Raw genomic sequence first — 18629 nt, forward strand, 5'->3', positions numbered from 1 at the left:
TTGTTTTGTTGATATTTTGAAGTGCTGTGTACTTTAAATGTTTCTCTGTGCACTTTAAATGTTTCAATATTGTAAATAAATGTTTTTGTACTGACTCCACGAATATAAGACCATGTTGAATTGCCTCACATTGTTTCCATTTGCTCCTTTGCCAGAGTAACAAATGTACTGTACTGTAGAGGCTTGCTGCACTGTTTTTTTACTGGCTGGTCGCGCAATTGGCGTGGGAACTAGGTCAATTGGCGTGGGAACTTCTGTTTTAGGGCACCTAGATATAAAATTTATTTGGCCCCTAGATGTTAGGAACCCCCTCACTTGACCCAAACAGGGTCCCAGCAGTAATGGTGGCGAGAAAGGGTCACGCTGGCGAGGAGGGTCCTACCATTGAGCGCAAATGGCGGAGAAAGCTTTGAAGCGGCTAAGTCACAATGAGCAGAAACCTGGAACCCAGAACTCTGGTTCTGTTCGAGCTAGAGCGCTCAAATTCGGTCACCATGTAGCCCTAGTTGCGGCAGGATTGCATGGTAAATTGCGAACCTCTCATGGCAACAAAACAGAGTCAGGGTGATGTTAAAGTTCAGGTTTCTGCCATTGACTTGCATGGCAGAAAAAAAGCCACTTTGGTAATGTGCTTTTAAACTGTCTTCTGGTACCCCCGGTTCCGGGGGTCTTGGAAGGCTGATATTTTGCCACTATGGCAAGGGTCCTCCCGCATGGGGACTAGGTAAATTTCAACCCGCTCAGACCCACAGAACGGGCTATTTTATATTATATTCGCGCAATTGGCGGGGGAACTACTTAGGGCCGCGGTCAAGTTCACGGGCAATTGGCGTGGGAACTTCTGTTCTAAGGCACCTAGGAATAAAATTATTTTTGCCCATAGATGTTAGGCACTGTATACCACTGTACAGTATACTGTGGAAGACAAATAATGAAACGATACTGAATATGTAGAATAAATGCATAGTTTTATTTAATCAGGGTTTATTACACAGTATACTGTACGGCCGGAAAACATCAGCATACAGTACAATATTATCCATATAAATCCCCCCATTAGCTGTTTTCTTTTCTGAGGAAAAAAAAAGAAAAGTTTTAATGTACAGTAATGGTCAGCCCCCTAAAGAAGTACCCAGCCAGCCCCACCAAAATAATATGGCAACAAGACAGTACTCACCATTGAATTTCCCATTCAGCTTGCGCCGGCGCCGGTCCACTGCCAGTCCAGCTTTCTTCATCATCCACTTCGATAGTTGGCAGCGGGACTAGTCCATCTGTAGTCAGCAGGTGAGGCTGGAAATCGCTTAGGTACATGCAAGCTTCATCAAAACTGCACGCCAAATCCAGCTCAGCCTCACAGACAGTGGGACCGTCATTGGAAGCCGGTGCTGGTGCTGGTGCATTGCTTGGAAGCGACTGTCGCTTCTTAGTTGGTTTTAACACGACCCTTTGATTTTTGCCGCCTCCATGATCATAGGTACGGGAAAATCCCGGTGATACACACCAATACCCTCCAACAAATTGGGGCTCAATACGGTGAAAACAGGGGTCACTACATAACCTTTTCCTTATTGCACGCTTCCAGGTATGAGGAGATGGCGAAAATTTGTAAAAGTCATATTTTTCGATAAAATACTGATAAATTTGAGCAACTGTTGCCATCTTATCCTCTGTTGCATTAATCGCGGCCCATATCAAATACGCGTAACTTCTGTCAAGTTTTTGGAAAGCAGGCTGCACTTGAACACTCATGGCGGGCGGGTCTCTGGAGAATACTGTAACTGAAACTGGTCTTTGTCTTTCTTTAATATGAAAAGCCTAAATTGATACATTTTGGCAACTTTTCCTTCAGTCTCAAGGCCAAGGCCAAGTTACAATGGCACACTGTGGTACAGTATCTTTTTTAAACGAAACACCTGCAAGCCGACACATTATTGATTCGGTGCATTACAAGTCATGAATTTATGCCATCTGGCGGACACGCAAAGCATTGCAGCCTAGTAAATCCTGAACCATTATTAATTAACACATCAACCACGCGTCAGCCGGGCATGCGCCTGGCTGGGAAGGCAAAAGGAGCCCGGCATGCTCCAGGTGAACAGAGTGGCATTCCAGGAACATGCCAGGTACATGCCAGCGATTACTAAGAATAAAAGCTGCCGCAGCAGTATATTGCACTCTATCATACCTCCATAGTAGTATACTGGAGGGTAATTGCCAAGATAAAAGGGGTGTATCCCCTTCAAGTTAATAGCTGTATTCGTGAAATAAATTTGTCAGTTTGCTACAGATATAATGTGTGCTAGTAGGTAATATAACCCCTAACTATATAAAGGTGATTATACTAAACAAGTACACAAAAAAACCCTAGTTATTTAGAAATACTATTAGCTGAGCAGAGGTTCCCATCCCTTTCCCCTTCCCCCACCTGTATACTATCAAATCCATAGTAGTCAGATACCTTGCCCCAGCGAGCTTATCTAGCAGCTCATCCATGCGGGGCATGGGATAGGCATCTTACACCGTCCCTGCATTGAGCTGCCGGTAGTCCACACAGAAGTGGGTGGTCCCGTCTTTCTTAGGAACGAGCACTACTGGGCAAGCCCAAGGGCTCTGGGACAGTACAATTACCCACAGGGTCAGCATCTCTTCTACCTCCCTCTCTATACTGCCCTTCACCTCTGTAGGCATGCTTATGAAGTGGACACAGATCACCTGTGAGCACAGGATGATCTGTCATATGTGTTCTGCCCGGTTTGTCTGAGAACAGAACCCTATACTGCTCTAACATCTTTCTAGCCTCTGCTCTCTGCTTCTCACTTAACTAGGACCATACTGTATCTCTACCTGCTCAACTGTACCCCCCTGCCTAGCCTCCCCTAAGAGGTCTGGCAGAGCATTGCTTGGCGGGTCCCCCATCGGTGGGCTTCAGATAGCCAGCACAGATGCCACATTCGGTGCAAAATACTCCTTCAGCAGGTTAATATGATAGGTCCTAGTTCTACCTGTCTCTCCATCTAACTATACAACATAGTTGCACTCATTCATCTTTCTGAGAACCGTGTACGGTCCAGACCAGGCAGTCATTAATTTATTCTCCCCAGTGGGCTTCAGAACAAGCACTTACTGACCTGGAACTTATGATCTACTATGGGCATTCTGATCATACCAAGTCTTCTGCTTGGTCTGAGCATCCCTGAGATTGTCTTGTGCCAACCCCATGAGCATTTCTAACCGGTCTCAGAGATTTACCACGTACTGAAGCACAGAGATATCAGTATTGGTAATCTCCCCTTCCAATCCTCATGGAATAAGTCGAGAGGTCTCCGTACCCTGCGACCATATAGCAGCTCAAAGGGAGAAAAGCCTGTAGATTCTTATGCAAAACATGATTCGGATGCAAACAGCAAGGGCTGCAAGTGAATCTCCCAGTCTTTCCCTTCTGCCTCTATAAAGACTTGCAGCATCTGCTTCAGGGTACCATTAAACCTCTCACATAATCCGTTCATTTGGGGATGATAAGGAGTCGTGCGCTGGTGCTTTACTTTACACACATCCCAGAGACACTGTAGCAATTCACTCATGAATTGCGACCCTTGTTCAGTTGGAATCTCGCTAGAGAAACCTACCCTAGTAAAGATACCAAACAATGCCTTTGCCACTGCTCTAGCATCTATAGTCGCAAGCGCTACAGCCTCAGGGTACCGGGTGGCAAAGTCCACCACCGTGAGAACATAGCATTTCACCGACCAGCTAGGAACCATAAGGGGACCTACTATATCCATAGCTACCCGCTGGAAAGGTTCTCCTATTACCGGTAACGGGTTCAGGGGTGCCTTCACACAATCATTCGCCTTACCTACTCACTGGCAGGCATCACAGGAGCGGCAGAACTCTGACACTGCGCTGCCCCGGCCAGTAGTAACGCTGCAACAGCCGGGCTCTCTTGCGTGTGACCCCCTGATGCCCCGCTAGTGGAATTAAGTTGGCTACCTGCAATAATTGCTGTCTATACTCCCTGGGTACCACTAGCTGTCTCCTACCAGTCCAGACTCTATCTATCCCGGTAGAACCTTGCTCCCTATACAGAAGCCTGCGGTGCCACAAAATGTGGTCTGACCCCTCACTTTCCCGAGACTCGGACGCCTGAAGCCTCATACCTTCTAAGCTGGGGTCAACTTTCACTGCATCCCTAAATTCTGTTCCTAACACTGGCCACCCACCCTTAGTCTCTAAGTCAGGGAACACAGGAACAGGGGAAGGGAACAGTATGTCAGTCTCTGGTCATGACTCAATAGTCTGGCTTACCTGTCTGGTCTCCTCAGAGACCGCTGGAACCATGGGTCCCAAATGCAGGGGGACAGGGGTTGATTCTGCTTCCATCCTTGATGACTGGCTCCTAGTAATTACTGCAACAGGAGCCAGCTCTTCAGTGAACATGCACGTTACATGCCCCAGGTCATTTCCGAGCAAAATCTCAGCCTCTAACCCAGGCAATACCCCCACCTTCTTCATGCCACATCCGGCACCCCAATCCAAAAAGACCCGGGCAACCTAGAGTGACCGCGGTCCTACATCTGGCATGGTCACTTGCATCCCGGTGCCCGGGAGCATATCCTTTGTCCGGACAATGTCAGGTCTGACCAGGGTAACGGTGGCCCCGGAATCCAGCAAGCCGTCCGCTTGCCGATTCCCAATGGTCACCCTCCACAGATGCTTCTGCCGGACATCATTAGGCTGCAACCCGACTGGCAAAACCTGATGCCCCTCTGTCTCCGCTGCGGTTTCCTGGGGGTCAAGCACAGATCTCCCTGTGGACGTCCCTTTGTGGGTTGATTCCATGGCTGGACTTGATTCCTCTGTGTGTGCCAGTCGCACATGGGCGACTGGCCTCACAGCTTGAGAGCGTTGCCCCTGTTGGGGTCCACCGGACATGGCACGGTCCAGACAGTCATGTCTGATGTGACCAACTTTATTGCACAGGTAGCATCTCCTTTCATGCTTGAACTCTGCTGGTTTAGAACTGCTGCTGGCTGCTGCAGGTTTGTGCACCCACTGAAGGGTTTGCTTGACTCCCTTGACTGGCATAGCCGTTTTTTTAGGAGCATCCTTCTCATCCATCAGGGCATGACTGCAAAGTAACTCATCCGCCATCCTGGCAGCTTCCACATTGGTCTTAGGTTTACAGTCAAAGACCCATTCCGTCACGTCCGAGGGACACTGCTGCAGTAACCGCTCCTGAATCATGAAGTCCAGCAACGTGTGGCACTTTGTAGCACCCCAGCCCTCCACCCACTGAGTACCCTGGCATGCCATGTTGGCACCATAGTTCCCAAAGGACTCCTGAGGATGGCGTTCCTCTGTCCTGAACTTGCCTCTGCACGCTTCCGGGGTGAGGGCATACCGCAACAGCAGTAAAGCTTTAACATGCTCATAGCCAGCCCGATCCTCTCGTGGGATAGACTGCAGGGTTTCTTTTGCCTTGCCCGACACCAAGGGATGCATTCGCAGCACCCAGTCTCGTGTAGGCACCCTGTAGCTCAGACACTCTGGGGGGCATGCACTAAGCTCCGATAAGTTACTTTTAGAGCGCAAAGTGCTCTTAGAACGTGATTTTTTGCTCAACCTGATGCACTAAGCAACGCAAACAGGCACTTTGCGCTCTAAAACTTACTTTTTTCTGGAATTTTTTCTAAGTCCAACTTTGCTTGTTCGTAACCCTGTTTGCGTTAAATTCTGCCCTTAAGCGGGATGCACTAAGCAACGCAACCATAAGTTGCAAAAGTTGCGTTGATCAGAACACGTCAGGTCAAAGTAGACGCAAAGAAATCTGGACTTAGAAAAAATTATTGCTTTTCATTTTTGCATGCGCAAAACCCATACAACAGGCCGGCGGGTGTCCCTGGCTGACCTCGCGGGAGTCCAGGGGTGGGGGTCCCCGGCTCACCAAGTGAGGGTCGCCGCAGGAGTGCAGGGTCCCTGCGGGAGTCTGGGGGTCCCTGAGGGAATCCAGGGGTACCCGCGGGCCTGCGGTACCAATGTTGCACCTCCAAAAATAATAAACAATATTTGTAACTAAATACACCCCCTAACACATACTATACAGTAATGGGCAAAATTACTATTATCCACATATGGATAATAATGCATTTGCCCATTTTAAATACATATAAATAACAAAAAATACAGTCAAAACATATTACACTTACCATTTACAGGCACCCATGATGAAGGCCCTCTTCATCCTCATCTCCATCCTGCCCATGCCCCTCCGGTGCTGCAAAACATGCACAACAATCACAATAGCCAATGTAATGTCCCCTAACCCCTTAATCACCATAGCGGTTATTAACCGCTACAGTCATTAAGGGGTTAACCCACCCTCACCCACCACTCGGGAGACCTAAATACCCTCCCCCACTAACCCTCCACCCCGTGAGGCCTAACCATCCTCACTAACTACCCAAAAGGGAGGCATACCCACATACCCTTGGGGCCAATACCCCCTCCCCCACCCCCAGTACCCACAATAAAAACAATACACAGCCCCACAATAAACATCATTCTATTTATTAAATACATAACCCACCCCCTGTGCCCCCCCCCCATAAATACATTATTTATCATTTTACATATAGGGTTCATACCCCAGCCCCACGTGAGTCCCAGGTGGGCCTGACGGGTCACCTCACAGACCTACAGGTTACCAGCAACTTGTTTCATACAGGTTCTGGAGGCCTGTTGGTGTGTCCCGCTAGGCGCTATAGCCCACCAGGTGGTCTCCGCGGGTCACCGTGGGCCAAAATTGGGTCCCCACGGTAGGCCCGCGGATGTCTGGGAGCCCCGGGTCAGACCCACAGGTGTCTGAGGGGCCTCGGGTGGTTCCCACGGGTGTCTGGTGACCCACGGGTGGTCCCTATGGGTCCGCGGTGCCCCCACAGATGTGTGGCCACCGGTTCTTTCCCGCAGGTGTCCCCCGTGGATCAAGCAGCCTGGTACCCGTGAGAAGCCCGAGGAGACCTCAGGTGTTCTTAAGAGGTCTCTCGCAGAACAAAGGAACAAACCCTGTATGTAAAAAAAATAAACCGGGCCTATACATTAAATACATACATGCACCCCCCCCCCCAACACATACAGTACAATAATGTGCAAAATAACTATTATCCAGATATGGATAATATATTATTTGCCCATTATGAAACACATAAAACATGCATAAATCAAAACATGAATTTTTAATCTTAAAATCACCACATTGCATGTTACAATAAATCCAGCATTGATTGTAAATATAAACCAACATATCAACAGCTAAACAAATGTATATGAAATGTCACACAATTGCATTGAGTGTGTACATGATGCAATTAATCTGTGCATCATGTAACACTATGCAAAATATGTGTAACAATAAAATACACTATGAACAATGTCCCCTAACCACCAATGCCATCATGAAAATCAAATAGAAACTAAGCAACATCAATACAATTAGCTAGCCATACATGAAAAGAACATAAACATTAGCAAAACAATCAATTATTATCCCTGTTTGTCTATCCATATAGATAGATATACATAAAATACAGGGGCAATAATAGAGCATAAAAAACAATGCATTTACATACAAAAATCACATAGAATACACCCATTCAGTGTCCGTGAATGTATGTATATACATAGGTACATAGCTACATTCACGGGCATTAAATGGGACTTCAAAAATAAAAGACATGAATGAAAAATCAAAAAAACCTGTAAAAGTAACAATAATACACTTTTCTTTTGTTTACTCACCATTAGATGTCCACTTACCGAAATCCAGGCGACCCGGAAGCACTGGAACCAATCCACAGGTAAACCATAAAAAAATAAACCCTTACAATCCATAACGGTGTCTTGTTTCTTCTATTTGTAATCTTTCCCGTCTGTCTTGGGGTCTTCTTTTCTTCTTTGGGGTCTTCTTCGGCATCTTCCGTTTTCTTCCGTCTTCTTACGCCACGCCCTTCTTCTCTTCTTAGGAGGGGAGATGTTCCCTCCTCGGCGACTAGCCTCAAAATGAGGCGGCATAGGCTTTTATAGGCCTATGACGTCACATTTTGGTCAAATGTTTCCCACGGTCCTGATTGGGCCGTGAAAAACATGTGATTTGGCCGAACAAAAAAAAAATGAGGACGTCATTTAAAGGCAATGAAAACACAGCCAATCTGAATGGCTGTGCTTCAATTGCCTTTAAGATGAAGTCATGAAAAGAAACATGGCCGACCTCACATGGTACGGTAGCCAATCAGAGGGTGGGAAATACATCCCAACTCTGATTGACTCTAGTACCATGTGACAGGCTTTCAATGATGTCACATCCGTTCTCCCCCAAGCCTCTGTCACATGGTCTACTAGAGCCAATCAGAGTAGGGATGTAGTTCCCACGCTCTGATTGGCTACCGTACCATGTGAGGCCGGCCATGTTTCTTTTCATGACGTCATCTTAAAGGCAATTGAAGCACAGCCATTCTGATTGGCTGTGCTTTCATTGCCTTTAAATGACGTCATCATTTTTTTTTTTCAGCCAAATCACATGTTTTGCAGGGCCCAATCAGGACCGTGGGAAACATTTGACCAAAATGTGACGTCATAGGCCTATAAAAGCCTATGTCGCCTCATTTTGAAGCTAGTCGCAAGGAGGGAACATCTCCCCTCCTAAGAAGAGAAGAAGGGCGTGGCGGAAGAAGACGGAAGAAGACGGAGAAGACCCCAAAAAAGAAAAGAAGACTCAAGACAGACGGGAAGGATTACAAATAGAAGAAACAAGACACCGTTATGGATTGTAAGGGTTTATATTTTTATGGTTTACCTGTGGATTGGTTCCTGTGCTTCCGGGTCGCTTGGATTTCGGCGAGTGGTCATCTAATGGTGAGTAAACAAAAGAAAAGTGTATTATTGTTACTTTTACAGGTTTTTTTGATTTTTCATTCATGTCTTTTATTTTTTCAGTCCCATTTAATGCCCGTGAATGTAGCTATGTACCTATGTATATACATACATTCACGGACACTGAATGGGTGTATTCTATGTGATTTTTGAATGTACTGTAAATACATTGTTTTTTAAGCTCTATTATTGACCCTGTATTTTATGTATATCTATCTATATGGATAGACATACAGGGATAATAATTAATTGTTTTGCTAATGTTTATGTTCTTTTCATGTATGGCTAATGTATTTATCAGCTTTATTTTGTCATTGTTTTGAATAATGTAATTTCTATTTAGTTACAGGTTAATTGTAATGGTTTCTTTATGGTAGTTAGATTAGAATGATGGTGGTTACTTTCAATTAGAATTGTTTTGTCAATGGTTTGGCTTTAGGAATTGAATAGGGAATTGTATAATTGATTTGTATTGTATAGTAATTGTTTGAGGAAATGGATTAATTGATTGATGCTAATTGTATTGATGTTGCTTAGTTTCTATTTGATTTTCATGATGGCATTGGTGGTTAGGGGACATTGTTCATAGTGTATTTTATTGTTACATATATTTTGCATAGTGTTACATGATGCACAGATTAATTGCATCATGTACACACTCAATGCAACTGTGTGACATTTCATATACATTTGTTTAGCTGCTGATTTGTTGGTTTATATTTACAATCGATGCTGGATTTATTGTAACATGCAATGTGGTGATTTTAAGATTAAAAATTCATGTTTTATGTGTTTCATAATGGGCAAATAATATATTATCCATATCTGGATAATAGTTATTTTGCACATTATTGTACTGTATGTGTTGGGGGGGGAGGGGGGTGCATGTATGTATTTAATGTATAGGCCCGGTTTATTTTTTTTACATACAGGGTTTGTTCCTTTGTTCTGTGAGAGACCTCTGGAGAACACCTGAGGTCTCCTTGGGCTTCTCACGGGTACCAGGCTGCGTGGTCCACGGGGGACACCTGCGGGGAAGAACCGGTGGTCACACATCGGTGGGGGCACCACAGACCCGTAGGAACCACCGTGGATCACCGGACCCCCGTGGGATCCACCCGAGGCCCCTCAGACACCTGTGGGTCTGACCCGAGGCTCCCAGACATCCGCAGGCCTACCGTGGGGACCCAATTGTGGCCCACGGTGACCCGCGGAGACCACCTGGTCGGCCATGGCGCCTGGGGGGACCCACCAACAGGCCTCCAGAACCTGTATGAAACAAGTTGCTGGTAACCTGTAGGTCTGTGAGGTGACCCATCAGGCCCACCGGGGACTCACGTGGGCCTGGGGTATGAACCCTGTATGTAAAATGATAAATCTTGTATTTATGGGGGCACAGGGGGTGGGTTATGTATTTAATAAATAGAATGATGTTTATTGTGGGGCTGTGTATTGTTTTTATTGTGGGTACTGAGGGTGGTGGGAGGGGGTATTGGCCCCAAGGGTATGTGGGTATGCCTCCCGGCTGTGTAGTGGGTGAGGGTGGTTAGGCCTCACGGGGTGGAGGGTTAGTGGGGGAGGGTATGTAGGCCTACTGAGTGGTGGGTGAGGGTGGGTTAATCCCTTAATGACTGTAGCGGTTAATAACCGCTATGGTGATTAAGGGGTTAGGGGACATTACATTGGCTATTGTGATTGTTGTGCATGTTTTGCAGCACCGGAGGGGCATGGGCAGGATGGAGATGAGGATGAAGACGGCCTTCATTGTAGGTGCCTCTAAATGGTAAGTGTAATATATATTGACTGTATTTATTGTTATTTATATGTATTTAAAATAGGCAAATGCATTATTATCCATATGTGGATAATAGTAATTTTGCCCATTACAGTACTGTATGTGTTAGGGGGCGGGGGGATGTGTGTTGTTTATTGGGGGCAATTGTCCCCAATAAACATGCTAATGTGCCTTAACCCCTTCATTGCCTTAGCGGCTATCCGCTAAGGTAATGAAGCAGCATTAATGTATTTTTAGTAATAGTGTGCGAGAGCAGGGGGTCCCCTGAGCTGAACCGCATTGATTTCTGCCTCAGAGACCCCCTGCTTCCCGGTTTGGGGCATCGGTGCCAGTGTGGACGCCATCTTTATAGAGCCCACGTCGCGTTGTGGACGCAATAAAGATGGCGGCGACACTGGCACCCGATGCCCCATACCGGGGCCTGTAACTTGGGAAGCAGGAGGTCTCTGAGGCAGAAATCAATGCGGTTCAGCTCAGGGGACCCCCCTGCTCCCGCACACTACTATTTAAAATACATTAATGCTGCTTCATTACCATAGCAGATAGCCGCTACGGTAATGAATTATTGTTTATTGTTATGTATGTTTTAATACTAGTGTAGATGTGCAGGGGGGCTCCTGAGCTGAACCGCATTGGTTTCAGGACCGAGGACCCCCTACTTCAGGAGATACAGGCCCCTTTATGGGGTGCCGGTATCCCCTGCAGAATGTAAATAACCCGGTCACGTGACGCGGGAGCTTTAAACTGCAGGGGATACCGGCACCCCATAACGGGGCCTGTATCTCCTGAAGTAGGGGGTCTCGGACCTGAAACCAATGCGGTTCAGCTCGGGAGACCCCCTGCTCATGTACACTATTATTATAATGTATTTATTTAGTGTACGATCGCCTGTAACAGCCTTGCATGGAGATACAGAATCTCCATGCAAATGTTACAAGCGGCTTTTTTTCTATCAGCTAGCGTACGTAAAGGTTCAGAACGCTAGCAGGGGGGAAAAAAGCAAACCATACTCTGTGGGTGTTTTGAGCTATTTTGAGCAGGTACGTTAAAAAATGGCCTCAAGGCCTTAGTGAATCGCGTCCCCAGCTTCACTTTTTAACGAACCTGCTTTTTTGCAAAATCAGAATGCAAAGCCATTTAGCTTAGTGCATAGCCCCCTGTGTCTCAAAATCAGATAAAAACCCATCAATTTTGTCTGTACCAGAAACAACCTTAATGAAGCTGTAGTGGTTAACTTGGGGAACAGCCAGCTCTCTGTTGACCAAGTGAGAGTGAGGGGTCACTTGTCCGTGAATAGCTGCCAGCATGCGAATTCGCTCATCAGTTGTAGCATTTTCCCCCCATGAGGCAAGAAGTGCTGTTAGTCCAGAGTTAATGGGTCCCGCTGGTATAGTGACAATGGGAACTGTAAGCACAATGCCCCCCGCACCCCCAAATCGAGTACTTCACCAATATCCCGGTGAGCACCCTCTCCCTCCCATTGTCCATCTTCCCCTTCATGCTGGAATAATCTCCTGCACCCGGGGTTGAAGTGTCACCACTGCGGTTGCAATCACAAGCACCGTGCTATCAGGTACAGAAATGCTTGCTTCATGTTGCACCAGATCCTCCTCCAGTTGTGTCTTTGCCCGACCAGCCATCGGTAAGCCATATTCTTTACACTGGGCAATGAGCCGGGCACGATCCCAGGTCTGTAATCTCCTTGCTCGCTTGTCCATGCTTCACCCGCAGGCAACAAGATATGGCACAATGAGTGATTGTGTATTTTGCGTCTTTGCAAACCATGTGTATGCTATCTCACCCTTGGGGAGCTTGCAAATTCGAGTCTCCCTTATGCTATAGCACCCTGCAAGATATTATATAATACACTCAATCAGATCCCACCGCTGCCACCAGAAAAGTAGCCTGTCACGGGAGACCAGAGCTCTTAACACATTAATACCCGGATCCTTTGATTGAGCCAAGCGAGAGATAAAATAAATTGTGATTTATTTACAACATGAACATACACAGCTTGATTCATGAAATAATAAAAAAATAACACTTACGGGGACAGGGCAAAACAAAATAAAATGTTCCTGGAACGAACTTCCCAGAAGTGAAGTCTCTAGGCATAAATTCCTAGGAGCGGGGTTTGTGCACAAATAGAGCTGCGAAACAGTCCTTGGCTAGTGGCACAGCTCGCAACCACTCTTACCCCACAGAAAGTAATTTTTTCGTTCCCCACTGCAGGATTAGTTAACAAATTCTTAGTCCTTCCGAATACTGGAAACTGGTTACAAATCTTAGTTACAATGTTATAGTCTTTGTACCGCACGCTGGATGAATCTACCTCCCGATAGGCTGCACGGACTTTTAAAACCACACAAGTCCTATCTGTATACTGTGCAGCCAATCGCTGCGTGGGAACAAATCATCCCACATATTGGCAATGTTTTCCAATAGTTCATGGAGCCAGACAGAGGCTTCAAGGTATGCTACGGGAATGCGCTAACTTCGCACCTGAGCCCCTTAGCAGCCCACTTAAGGAAGCCCACTTCCCTGGCGACATGTTGTCTACCGTTCCCAGGACATCTGGACATCTGTCAGGGAAAACCTGTTTATATCTCCCCCTCCCCACTTAATAGCCATCCCATAGCCATCTCAGCAGGATGCTTTAGAAGTTATGCATGACTAACTCTCCGGAATAGCCTGCCATATACCTTGGAATCACTGTACTTGTGAATCAAGTGTTTTCGCTGCTCCGCCCGGCCGAATGCAAATTCCTTGGCTCTTACAATATTAATACATTTAAAAGAAGGGAACTTTCAATCATGAAAGTTTGTAAAACCCAACATATAACGGTTTAATGATTACCCCCAGCCACATCCACAGCAAATTTCAAAGCGCTAGGACATTCTTAGCCAGTGTTAGCTCACCACTTATACGCTATGCAGCAAGCTGCCATGTTTTAAAAACTTTTTTCTTTTTTGCGGTTGGCAGCGAAACACTATTGAAATGTGCACAAGGGATACATAACTGATACATTACTTATACAATGTAACTCATGATAATTATGTGGTCCCCTTATGCCTAGCGGGACACACACAGCACATTACTTATACAATGTAACTCATGATAATTATGTGGTCCCCTTATGCCTAGCGGGACACACACAGACACATTACTTATACTATGTAACTCATGATAATGATGTGGTCCCCTTATGCCTAGCAGGACACACACAGACAGGTTATAATACAATTGCAGGATTGCAGCCATTGTTGGGCTGCAGAACTGACAGTCTACAACCCCAATATGTTTCAGGGGTACCCAGCCGGGCATAATACCTTTATTTACTGGCCTGGGTACCCCCTCACCGTCACAGAGGCATGAGTGAGGATACATCCAGTAAAGAGTTAAAATAAAGTACTAAAGAGTTTCTCAGATGCGAGATCCCCCAAGATAAAATGTAAGAAATGTTTCCTCCTTCTCATGAGACTAAACAGAAATTAATAACTTTAATTAGTCCCCCAGAAAGGTCACAGGTGGCAGTAGTGAGGTATATAAGGCAGAGCTGTGTGTGAGTGAGAGAGACACGCTGTGTATCATACACTGACTCACACACAGTGTGGTCACATACATGTAAGAGATGCACATATGGCCACGTCTAATTCCTAAGAAAGGGCATGTAGAGACTATAGCAGCAGAAATCACATCCTCACCCAGCAAAGGACCAGCTCCCTCCCCAGCACAGGATGCGCTCTGGTGAGTAATGAAATACACACTTGTGAACAACTACAACACTAAAATATTATCAAACATGATTTTCACAGATTAGCAATAATGCACTTGTTAGAGTACAAGACAGGTATATTTCAGCTTTAGAAATGATCAGTTTATGGCTCTTATTCAAAATGCTGTGAAGCTGCATGTTGAGAAGATTTTAGTCTCTGTCATTTAATTTGTTCAATTGTGTTACTGTGTATCCTCTCAGCACCTGTAATATTGTGTTACTGTGTATTCTCTCAGCACCTTTAATATTGTTTTACCTCAGCACCTTTAATATTATTTTACTGTGTAACCTATCAGCACCTATAATATTGTGTTACTGTGTACCCTCTCAGCACCTGTAATATTGTGTTACTGTGTATTCTCTCAGCACCTATAATATTGTGTTACTGTGTAGCCTCTCAGCACCTATAATATTGTGTTACTGTGTATCCTATTAGCATCTATAATATTGTGTTACTGTGTACCCTCTAAGCAACTTTAATATTGTGTTACTGTGTATCTTCTCAGCACCTTTATTATTGTGTTACTGTGCATCCTCTCAGCGCCTTTATGATTGTGTTACTGTGTACCCTCTCAGCACCTGTAGTATTGTGTTACTGTGTATGCTCTCAACACCTTTAATATTGTGTTACTATGTATCCTTTCAGCACCTATAATATTGTGTTACTGTGTAGCCTCTCAGCACCTGTAATATTGTGTTACTGTGAATCCTCTCATCACCTTTAATATTGTATTACTGTGTATCCTCTCTGCACCTATAATATTGTGTCTTCTGGGTTTTCCAATGCAGGTGACTACATGGTGAACATAAGACTGCAAAATCAAACAATATCACATGAATTCTTCCTTCTTGGATTCTCTGATTTCCCAAAGCTTCGGTACATATTATTCCTGCTATTTTCCCTCATCTATCTGATGACTTTGACAGGAAACCTTCTCATTCTTGTTCTTATCCACAATGACTCCCGTCTTCACACCCCAATGTATTTCTTCCTTGGTAACCTGGCGTGTTTGGACGCCGGCTCTTCCTCTGTCACTGTCCCTCGGATGCTCGCTGACTTGCTCACTGAAAAGACGTCAATTTCCCTAACAGCTTGTAGAGCTCAGGTGTTTTTCTTCCTGATTTTTGTTTGTTCTGAGGTCTTCCTGCTGGCAGTGATGTCCTATGACAGATACGTTGCCATCTGCCACCCTCTGCATTACAGTCACATCATGTCTTGGGAAGTCTGTGCCCAACTGGCATCAGTGACGTGGGCTTTTGGATTCTCCTACTCATTGATACATACACTTTGTACACACAGGTTAACCTTTTGTGGCCCAAACAACATCCAGGGCTTCTTCTGTGACCTGCCCCTCCTGTTACAGCTCTCGTGCACTGACACCTTCATAAACATACTGGTCATATTTCTTGCAGTGTTATTTATAGCATTACCTGCCTTATTAATCACTTTTATCCCATACATACACATTTTTCGTACAATACTGAGGATCCCGACCAAGGAAGGGAAACACAAAGCTTTCTCTACATGTGCGTCTCACCTGTCTGTGGTCTTTATCTATTATGGAACTCTTTCATTTAAATATTTACGTCCAGCACCAAGTCACCCTGGCATTGGTGATACTCTGGTGTCTGTTATTTATACAGTTATTATACCTTTATTAAATCCCTTTATTTACAGTCTAAGAAACAAAGAGCTCAAAGGAGCACTTAGAAATACTCTGCACAAACTCTTTCACATACGAACAGACATTAGGCTGAGTTTATAGATGAGTTCTGGATTCACGTCAATGTGAGAAAGGTACAATATGTGAGGGATCTGTAGGTGCAATATACTGTGCTAGTGTTACATAAGGATTGAAGAATTCCTGAGGTTTCTTGTTGGGCAGAATGTCTCTTTTTATATATCTAAGAATGAAATATTACATGTACAATGTGGGAATAAAAGGCTTTGGATAAAGCAGGTGCGTATGGGGTTAACTAACAAGAATTAGAAGGTCCTCCGAAAGATAGTGATAAATTACTAAAAACGTCTATGGGGTAGTGATTTCTGATGTAATCAGTGAAGTCTGTGAGAAATTTATAAATGAGTGCGTAAATGCAGGTATTAGGATTGCAGCTAACAATAAACCAAATGAAGAACGGTTCATAATTTGTTGCTGAATGGACAGGGGAAAATAAATGGGGAGCTCAATATAACTGTGATATAGTCACATTATATATAGCTCAGGGATTTTAACTGGTTCTGAGCTCTTCTTGCTGGCTGGTATGTCCTACGACAGATATGTTGCCATCTGCCACCCTCTGCATCACATTCACGTCATGTCTTGGGAAGTCTGTGCCCAACTGGTATCAGTGGTTTTGAGTCTTGGATTTTCCAGCTCATTGAACACTTTGTACATATAGGTTGATATTTTGTGGCCCAAACATCATCCAAAGCTTCTTCTGTGACCTGCCCCTCCTGTTACAGCTCTCTTGCACTGACACCTTCATAAACATCCTGGTCATACAGTATTTCTCTCACCAGCTTTTATAGGATTACTTGCCATAGTAATCACTTTTATCCCATACATACACACATTTCGCACAATCCTGAGGATCCCAACCAAGGAAGGGAAACACAAACCTTTCTCCACCTGCGTGTCTCACCTGTCTGTGGTCTGTATCTATTACGGGGCTAGGGGACAGTCTTGTGCCTGTTATTTATACATTAATTACCCCTTTATTCAATCCTTTTATTTACAGTCTGAAAAACAAGGCGCTGAAAGCATCACTAAGAAGAGCTCTGCACAAACATGCGTTCACGTCTGAACAAACATTAGGCTGAATTTTGTAGGTGGGTTATGCATTCAAGTCCAGGAGAAAATGGTATGTGAGGGTTAGGGTGGAAAGAGTATGCTAATAGGGGAAGGTGTATTTATTTTATTATATGTATTGTGATAGGACAGCCTCGCGGTAGGGTCAGTAAGAGGCCAAACAATGGGTTAGGTTGTAAGCTTCAGTGGTTTATTCTCCACAAACACAACAAACATTGGGCACACTGTCCCTTTAAGTCAAAACACAAACCATTAAAATAAAGCCTACACCACCTTGGGAGACTTACTAGACTGCACAGGTCCTAGCTACGTGGCTTGCCGGCTGAGCCAGTTACCAGCCCCAAATCATACAACACAATATCAGGGAACAATATTAAAGTCCTTATCTGAGTGTGCTGTCCAGGCAATCCCTTTGGATATGTCAGAGTTCTGCTACCTCCTTAGGCCTTGGACGCCGGTTCCTTGGAGCAGGGCACATAATAAAATAAATAATAATAATTCTTTGTTCTTGTAAAGCGCTGCTAGTTTTACATAGCGCTTTACAGAGACATTTTGCAGACACAGTTCCTGCCCTGTAGAGCTTCCAATCTGTCTTTGGTGCCTGAGGCACAGGGAGATAAAGCAGGTTGCTCAAAGTCACAAGGAGCCAACACCGGACATTAAACCAGGTTCCCCTGCTTCGAACTTCAAACTCGGTGCCAGAGTCAGTCTTTACTTTCTGAGCTGCTGCTTCAGCCTGGGGGTTTGTTCGCTCCCATGGGGATTCTATTTGATGGGTGTGACTCCCAGATGGTCACAAGACCCTGCTCCCTGCAGGCCTGGGGACCAGACCAACCAGTATCTTCCTGGTTGGGGAAAGTCTCTCTCTTTGGCAGCTCACTCCCTGCCTTTTAAACCCCCTGTTCATTCAGGAGTGCGGTCTGTTAATTAGCTGCACCTTCAGCTAACCTCTCCAAAGGAGTTTTACTGGTTGCAAGCTGAAAAACAAACATACTGCATTACACTCCAGCATAAAGAGACAGGGACTCTGTCACAGTATCTACATGCTATTGTTTTGTACATGTATTATTTTCATATCTGGATTGGCTGTTACTTTTGATCTAGATCATTAGATTGGTTGGATTTAATTCCCGACTGCTCACTGCTTTCACGTACAGGAGATGGATTTTGTGTCAACGTGGAAGAGTTCTGCACAGAATCTGTTTCCTTCTGGGGATGTTCTTGATTGATTTCAGGTCTCCCATTTTAACTCTTTGATAGGTCTCCTCTACATTCAATACCCAATAATATATTTAAAAGTATCTGTACAAACAAGGCG

The 18629-nt window shown here is 45.0% G+C and overlaps 1 protein-coding gene and 1 pseudogene across 1 annotated transcript; both read left to right on the forward strand.

The window, feature by feature from the left end:
* The first annotated feature begins 14321 nt into the window (after positions 1 to 14321).
* LOC142463653 (olfactory receptor 1G1-like) lies at positions 14322 to 16264 on the forward strand. The gene is made up of 2 exons (XM_075566619.1): positions 14322 to 14470; positions 15288 to 16264. The coding sequence occupies exons 1-2, from the start codon at positions 14461 to 14463 to the stop codon at positions 16262 to 16264; spliced, it is 987 nt and encodes a 328-aa protein (XP_075422734.1). The 5' UTR covers positions 14322 to 14460.
* LOC142463654 (olfactory receptor 1G1-like) lies at positions 16265 to 17322 on the forward strand (annotated as a pseudogene).
* Positions 17323 to 18629: the final 1307 nt, after the last annotated feature.

The sequence above is a fragment of the Ascaphus truei genome, chromosome 11 (genome assembly GCF_040206685.1).
Source record: "Ascaphus truei isolate aAscTru1 chromosome 11, aAscTru1.hap1, whole genome shotgun sequence".
Classification (NCBI taxonomy): Eukaryota; Metazoa; Chordata; class Amphibia; order Anura; family Ascaphidae; genus Ascaphus; species Ascaphus truei.